The sequence below is a fragment of the Hyaena hyaena genome, unplaced genomic scaffold (assembly GCF_003009895.1).
Source record: "Hyaena hyaena isolate Hyena2069 unplaced genomic scaffold, ASM300989v1 scaffold_345, whole genome shotgun sequence".
NCBI classification, from domain to species: domain Eukaryota; kingdom Metazoa; phylum Chordata; class Mammalia; order Carnivora; family Hyaenidae; genus Hyaena; species Hyaena hyaena.
In genome coordinates this window covers 220605-228086 of record NW_024080976.1, presented here as the reverse complement: position 1 = coordinate 228086, position 7482 = coordinate 220605, and the positions used below count along the sequence as shown (strand labels likewise).

The following is a 7482-nucleotide window of genomic DNA, read 5'->3' as shown; positions in this document are numbered from 1 at the left end:
CCCGCCCCCCCCCCCCCCCGCTCTGGTCCCACCTTTCCCAGGTCTCCCGTGGGCCTGCTGCCTGCTGCTCACCATGTATTCTGGGTCAATGAATGGATCATTCACTGCCACCACCGTAACACCCTTCTTCATGCAGGCGCGTAGCACCAGGCGACCGATGCGTCCAAATCTGTCCAGGGACAAGGGTTCTGGGGGTTGTCCTCCGAATCCTTGCCAGCAGGCAGAGGAGGGGACGGGAGAGAGGGGGATAGATAACAGGAGGTGCGCTCTAGGGGACTAGGTGGGACTCAGTCTGGGGAAAGAAGCCAAAGTGTGGCCACTGCCCTCTCTTGCCCAGATGTCCTCTTCAGCCTCTTAACTGCTTCTCCTGCTTCCTCTACCCACACAGCCCATCCCCCTATCCCTAATCTTGTAGCTGGATGGATCTTGTAGAACTTAGGTCAAATTATGCCTCTTGCCTGGAAAACCTCCATGGCTCTTAACCAGTAAGACCAGATCTGGACTGCCTACCATGGCCTGCCAAGCCCCTACCAGCTTTCCCCCCTTCCCTCCCTTTCCTCCTTGCTTGCCCCGCCCCTCCCCCATGCCAGTGTGCTCCACACACTGACTTCCTGCCTGTTCTTAGCACAGTGAGCTGCACCCATCTCGGAACTGGCTACCACTGCACTCTCCAGCCTTACTGCACCCAACTGCCATACTATTCATGACATGCATCACTGAACTGTCATGTTCCGGTTCCCACCAGAATGTGAGCCCTCTGAGGGTAGACCCCTGTACCTCTCCCTGTAATTCCTCAGTCAGGGTGGGCAGAAAGCACTGATGGGGAGAAATGGGGAGATGCCCCAGGCAGCAACCAGAGGAAAGGCTGGGCCCTAAGCCTTCAGGAATGGCTTGGGCCAGGCCCGACTTACCCATTGATGCCCACAGTCAGCTTCCGGACCAAAGAAACCTTCTTAGGGGGAGGAGGCGGGCTTTCCTGCTTGACTGGCACAGGCTTTGGCTCTGGCTCAGGCTCTGGCTCTGGTTCAGGCTGGGGCTCTGGCCCTTCCTCAACCTTGGGCTCAGGTGGAGGTGGTGCTCTGGCCACTGTTGGGGAGGGAGGGGACAATGAGCTGCACCACCATGGTGGGAGAGAATGAACCCTTTTTGCCACCCTGAACCTGTTGCTGGTTTCAGGCCCCCAGTGGCCAGCCACCTAGCCCACTGTTTCCCCAACCCACCGGATCCACAGAATGATCAGGAGGCGGCTTCCTTTAAAATATCAATGCCTCGGGGTTCCTGGGTGCCTCAGTTGGTTAAGTGTCAGACTCTTGGTTTCAGCTCAGGCCATGATCTCATGGTTTGTGGTTGAGCCCTGCGTCACTATCAGCGCAGAGCCTGCTTGGAATTCTCTCCCCCCCTCCCTCCCCCGCCTCTCCCCGACTCGTGCACACATTCATGTGCGCTCTCTGAAAATAAACTTAAAAAAAAAAAGATACCCATGTCAGGGCCTCTACCCTGGAGATTCTAACTCAGTATGCATGCATTTTTAACAGTCACTGGGGTGATATTGTCTATGCCTCAGTTTCCACCTCTGTAAAATGAAGGGAATGATATACCTCTCAGAGAGTCACTGTGATTGAATGTGGTGATATATGTGATGCTTATGATGGAGTCTAGGAGACAGGCCACATACATTAATATTTCAAAGATTATTTCCCCAACTTGCCCAATAATTGCACCAACCCCGTGGTCTCCAAGCTGTTCTAATGATAAGAACCCCAGGGTAGACCTCTTCCTAGGGAAATCTGACTCAATAAGTCTACACTGAAACAGAGGACTCCTGATTCTAAAAGCACTCCAGGTGATTCTTATCCTCAGAGTATTGGGAAATACAGGTACATCAAAACATGAAATGAATGGAAACCCACTCCAGCTTCCACCTCTCCAGATGTACATGCTCCCACTCCCATGCTGCATTTGAACACCCCTGTGTTTGGAGGCGTGCTAGCTGGGCTGCAGATAAGGGCTTGAAGAGAGGAGGGAAGACAGAGGCAGCAATCAGGGGGCCTGGCTGGCAGAGGGTTTCTAGCTGGGAATCAGGCCTTCATGTCAGCCCCTGCTCAGCCACCTGCCTGCTGTGTGGTCTTGAGCAAGTGAATGAGCTCTCTGGCCTGTTTCCTGGTGTCACATCTGGACCTTCTACTTGGGGCTGCTGTGAAGACTCAGATCTCAAGGCCCAGGAGGTGCTGACCTCAACAGAAGGAGGAAGTTGCTATAAGAGTACTTATGAGGAGGGGCGCCTGGGTGGCTTAGTCGGTTAAGCGTCCGACTTTCGCTTGGGTCATGATCTCGCGGTTCGTGGGTTCAAGCCCCGCGTCGGGCTCTGTGCTGACTGCCAGCTCGGAGCCTGGAGCCTGTTTCAGTCTGTGACTCCCTCTCTCTCTGACCCTCCCCTGCTCACGCTGTCTCTCTCTCTCCTAGAAATAAATAAAACATTTAAAAAAAAAAAAAAGAGTACTTATGAGGAAAGGAAGAGAGAAGAGGTTGACGAGGGTCTGGAGGAGGAAGGTGGAGGGTGTTCTTGGTGCCAGAATCAAGGAAAGGCACCTGGGAGGTGGGGGGCTGGGAGCCATGGGCCAGCTGGCCTGTGGGTCTCCCTGACCTTTGAGGGCTGCCACAGTCCATGTGGTCTGAGTCTGGACTGTGGATTTCCAGGGGCAATGCCAGTTCATAAAGGTATTCGTGTTTGTCAGTGGCCGTGGTTTTGGCGACTCAGGATGTTTGCACCCTAAGGGTTCTGCTTCCGCCATCACGAAAGGGAGATTTGTCTATCTGGGTTAAGAATGGGAATCAGGCCACTGGGCTGCCTTCCAGACGGAAACTCAGGTGGCCCTCCTCTCCCACCTTCCCCCCAGGCTTCCTCTCTCTTCCCCTCCACTCCAGAGGTGGGGTGCCTGGGCTGGAGGGGAGCCCCTGATCTAGAAAGGAAGAGCCTGAAGGAGCTCCAATGATGAAGCATCACCTGGTGGGTGAAACAAGGGCAGCGGGCGCGCACTCTCCTAATTAAGATGACGCTCCCATTTCCTGGGTGCCGCCATGGGCTAGGTGCCGTGCTGAGCTCTTGCGTACACCTGCTCACCGAGTGCTGTGAGGCATGAGCAATAAATCCGCCTCACAGAGGGGAAACCGAGGCCCGAGGTCACAGGGCGAGTGCGGAGCAGGCGGGAGGTTCGCAGAGGGCGGGAGAGGACCTGCCTGGCGCAGCTTCTTGGGGGACCCTCCCTCCGCCCCCGACCCTGGCGCCCCGCCCACTCCCAGCCAAGGTCAGTGCGGAGGCAGCCGGGGGATGCGGGGTTGCCTTCCCGGACAGAGGTGGTTTCATCTGGCCTGAGTGTGGGTGCACCTATGGCTGGGTGCGGTAGAGCTGGCGGCCCCATGGCTTCGAACAGGGGACTGCGAGTCCCAACTCTACTATTCTGGCGCTGAGACACCGAGGGAGGCGGCTGGCGCTCTTCCCTGGGGTGGCCGCCCTGACTGGGGTCGATAAACACCTTGGCCTCACCAGGTGTTTGTGAGGTTTCACGAGCGCACGGCTGTAACGTGCGAGGCGCGGCCCAAGGAGGACAAAGCCCACCAAGCCCCAAGCGGCCCTTTAGCGCTGGCCGACAGGGGCGTCCGTCCTACGTGAAACCCAGCTGGCCGAGGTCTTCAACAACCTGCGGCCGTTCTCACAAATGCGCCCTCGTAGACGCGGCTCCGGCGCACGTCTCGGCCCCTGCTTCCATCCTTCCACTGCGCGCTGGCTGCGCCAAGCCCAATGGGGGCCGCTACTTGGCCCGCCACCATCGCGGTAGAAACCAGTCGGCCAGCGGCGCAGGGGGTAGGGACGGAGGGAAGCGGCTCCGCGGTGGAAGAGGCGCACCCCGCCTCCTGCCCCCTCCCTCGTGGGCACTGGGCGGCGGGCACGCGCGCCGCAGGGAGTTCGGGGCTGCGGGGGCTCCTGCCCGCCCTTTCTCCCGTTCCCGCCTCCCTCACCGGGGCATGGCTGTCGCAGTAGCTGGACAACGGTGACGTTGGTGAGGACGATGTCGCGTTTCGACATGGCCTAAGGTTTCATGGCCTAGCCGCCCCGGACACCGGCGGGATGTTACTGCGGTGCGCGATGTTACTGCGGTGGGGGGCGCCCGACCTACTGGGGCCGGAGCTTCTCGCCGTGATGTCACAGTGCCCGGTGACGTCACAGAGGCGGCAGCACGAAGCGTGTGACGTCCGCGTGCGTGCACCGCAGCCCCCAGGCCGCCACTGGGGTCTAGAATAGAATCCAACTTTTTACACAGGCCTCCAAGCCCTTCTTTCTCTCTCTCACTGAGTACACTGGCTGTGTGCTGCTCCTTGACCCGCCTCTGAGTAGTTAGCTGCCCTGGCTGGGTTTTTTTTTCTTGGAAAGCCGTGCTGTGCCCCTGCAAGGCTGCCTCCTGGCTTCCCTCCGGCGCCCCCCTTTAAGAGAGGCCCTCCTAACTCCCCATTTGAAGTTCTCTCCTGCCTCAGTCACTACCGGCCATCACCTTCACCCCCTCAACCCACCTACCTCCCAGGAAGCCTTGTCCCACTTCCGTCCCTGCGTTAGATGTTCCAGTGTGCAAAACTCCATCGTTACCCCCCCCCCCCACGTTTTTTATTCTCACAGCAAATGTCTCTCTCTAAAAATGATCTTGTTTATTCGTTTGCTTGCCGGTCGTCTCTGCCCACTAGACTCTTGGAGGACAGGATGCTTGTCTACCCTCACTTTTGTATCCCACTGACTAGAGGAAGGTTTGGCATCTACAGTGCTCAGTAAATACCAGCATGAATACAGAAATCTTGCCTCCTCACATTTCTTCTGACTCCCTGTCATAAATTTAAGCGACCCCCAAGTCAGATCCTCTCACAACATCCCATTCTTGTGGCTTTTCACATAGTTTGTCATGATCTAGTTATTAATTTACTTGCTCAACGTGTCCCCTGTTGTTCACCACGGAGCCTTCACCACCTAGAACTGTGCCTGACACAAAGCAGCTTCCGGGACAGAACGGATGGACAGATGGCCCCTTTCCTCTAAAGCCCTGGGGGTGGGGGCTTGCTTGCACATCTGTGACTCACAGGCAGGCACCTTCACCTGAGGGCTAGCTGACACAGAGCTGTGACCAAGATTTAGGGGGTGTGGGGGTTTGGGTCAGGAAGGAGTCACCATCCCAGAGAGAGGTGTGGAAGCCAGAAGGGGCGGTATGACGTAATACTCTTTTCCTTCCCCAAGCCTTCATGGGAATTCCGTTTGCCAAGCACCTGCTGTGGGACAGGGTGAGGGTGAGGCTCTCCTGCTTGGATGGTCCAGGGAGGTGGAACTGAAATTAAACTGTGTATACAGATGGGGAAATTTCAGTGACCCAAGACCAAAATACAGGTATTAATTAAACAAGAAGGGGACAAACTTAACATGTACGATGGCAGGGGGGACGGGGGCTGTGGAAGATCACCCAAATAAAACCGGGACTGAAGAGGGGCCAGTTGTGTACAACTTTACAACAGATGTGAAGAGCTAGATGCAATTAAAACTTATCTTAGAAAATATAAAGGATTGGGGCGCCTAGGTGGCTCAGTCGATTGAGCATCCAACTTTGGCTTAGGTCATGATCTCACGGTTCACGAGTTCAAGCCCTGTGTGGGGCTCTGTGCTGACAGCTCAGAGCCTGAAGCCTGCTTCTGATTCTGTGTCTCCCTCTCTCTCTCTGCCTCTCCCCAGAGCACACTCTTTCTGTCTGTCTGTCTCTGTCTCAAAAATAAACATTAAGAAAATGTAAAGGATCAACAGTGGCGCAAAAAGAAATGGCAAATCTGAGCCAGCCAATAACAAGAGAAGAAACAGAGTTAAGATCTATCTTCCCAAAGGCTAATCCAGATCCAGGTGACTTTATGGGCAAGATCTGCTAAAGCAGGGGCGCCTGGGTGGTTCAGTTGGTTAGGTGCCAGACTTCAGCTCAGGTCATGATCTCGTGGTTTGTGAGTTTGAGCCCCGTGTGGGGCTCTGTGCTGACAGCTCAGAGCCTGGAGCCTGCTTCAGATTCTGTGTCTTCCCCTCTCTCTGCCCCTCCCCCGCTCACCCTGTTTCTCTCAAAAATAAATAAACATTAAAAAATGTAGAATAATAATAATAATAATAATAATAATAATAAAAGACCTGCCAAAGCATCAAGAACAAGTGCTTGGCAGCCCACAGAAACGGCTGCAGATCCTCACCAGGGCGGGGAAGTGGGGGGCACAGCTCCTGTGCAGAGAGGCTCTGGGCAGGCCATGCGCTCCCAGGCCCTGTGTGTGCTTCTGCCCCACACTCCCCAGGAGTGTTTGCTGTGACGCTGGGCCACAGAAACCTCTTTGACTTGCTCCAAAAGCAGCAGGGCCACATGACCAAAGGCAGAAGAGGATGGCAAAGAAAGGATGACTCCAGGCCAATCTCTTATGGTGACAAGACGTCAAAGTCCTGAATCAAGTAGTGGCAAATGGGATTGGGTCTGAGAAGAACTGGGGCTGACACGAGATGGTGGGATGGGCAGAGAGGGGAGGAAGGAGAAGATGGAGTGCATTTCAAAAGGAGAATCCCCACCTCTCAATCTTGGGGTGGATTAGGATTCTGAAGTTCACCACCCACCCTCCCCACCCTGAAATCTCCTGGTGCGGGAAACTCCCTCATTTAGGCACCGGACAAGGGCAGAAGAGCCACACCTGAGTTTGCCCAGGGATTTTTGCCTTTGTCCCTGGAGCGTGAAACTGGGAAACAGACCTAATGAGCTCAAGCTTGGAGATGTGGCGCGGTTAGTCACCCTCTACAGGCAGTGCCTAGAAATGGCAGAAGCCCCTGGGTCTCTGGGCCTGGGCGTCCCGGACCCGGGGTGGAACCTCGGGTCCTCCAAGGGGGGTGGCCTTGTCACCCTCGTTTGAGCAAAGCCTGAAAACACATGCAGATTCTCACCACACCTGGGCACCCACGCACATAACTCTGCCACCCCTGCTTGCTCACACCCTGTACATTCCTTCCTGCGAGCCTTCCCACCAAGAATCCCACTTCCACCCCCTCTCTGTCTCTCCCTTTGGCATCAAAACCCAAATATCTTTCACTCCTGCACCCAACTTACCCACACACTGGCTCTCATTCTTCTGGTCTCTGCCTGCCTCTAAACTAGCCCCAGATAGTGATGCTGCCACAGACCCACCAGACACCACCTGCTCTTCCTTCTGGTGGCCTTTGTCATGCCCAGGCTAGACTCCCGGCTGTTCCCTCTCCAACCCCTGCTACCATGTCAACACTTGGGGCTTTAGGTTGGGACCGAGGAGGCCCCAGGGGGAGGAGGGAAGGAAGGATGAGCCCCTGGCCTCCAGCCCAGGTTCTGGCTGACAGTCTCCTGCTGCCCCGGGTCTTCGGCCCCTCCCCGAGGCTGCCTCAACCGGCTTTTCAGGAGACACTGCGTC

The 7482-nt window shown here is 55.9% G+C and overlaps 1 protein-coding gene across 1 annotated transcript in view; it reads right to left on the bottom strand.

Moving 5' to 3' along the window:
* GAPDHS (glyceraldehyde-3-phosphate dehydrogenase, spermatogenic) overlaps nucleotides 1-4181 on the bottom strand; it is a 14411-nt gene extending 10230 nt beyond the window's left edge. The window contains exons 1-3 of the mRNA XM_039249633.1: nucleotides 4018-4181; nucleotides 912-1086; nucleotides 73-169 (exon numbers count right to left, since the gene is read on the bottom strand). Of these exons, the coding sequence (XP_039105564.1) occupies nucleotides 73-169; nucleotides 912-1086; nucleotides 4018-4084 (339 nt within the window). The 5' untranslated portion in view covers nucleotides 4085-4181. The remainder of the gene's footprint in view (nucleotides 1-72; nucleotides 170-911; nucleotides 1087-4017) is intronic.
* Nucleotides 4182-7482: the final 3301 nt, after the last annotated feature.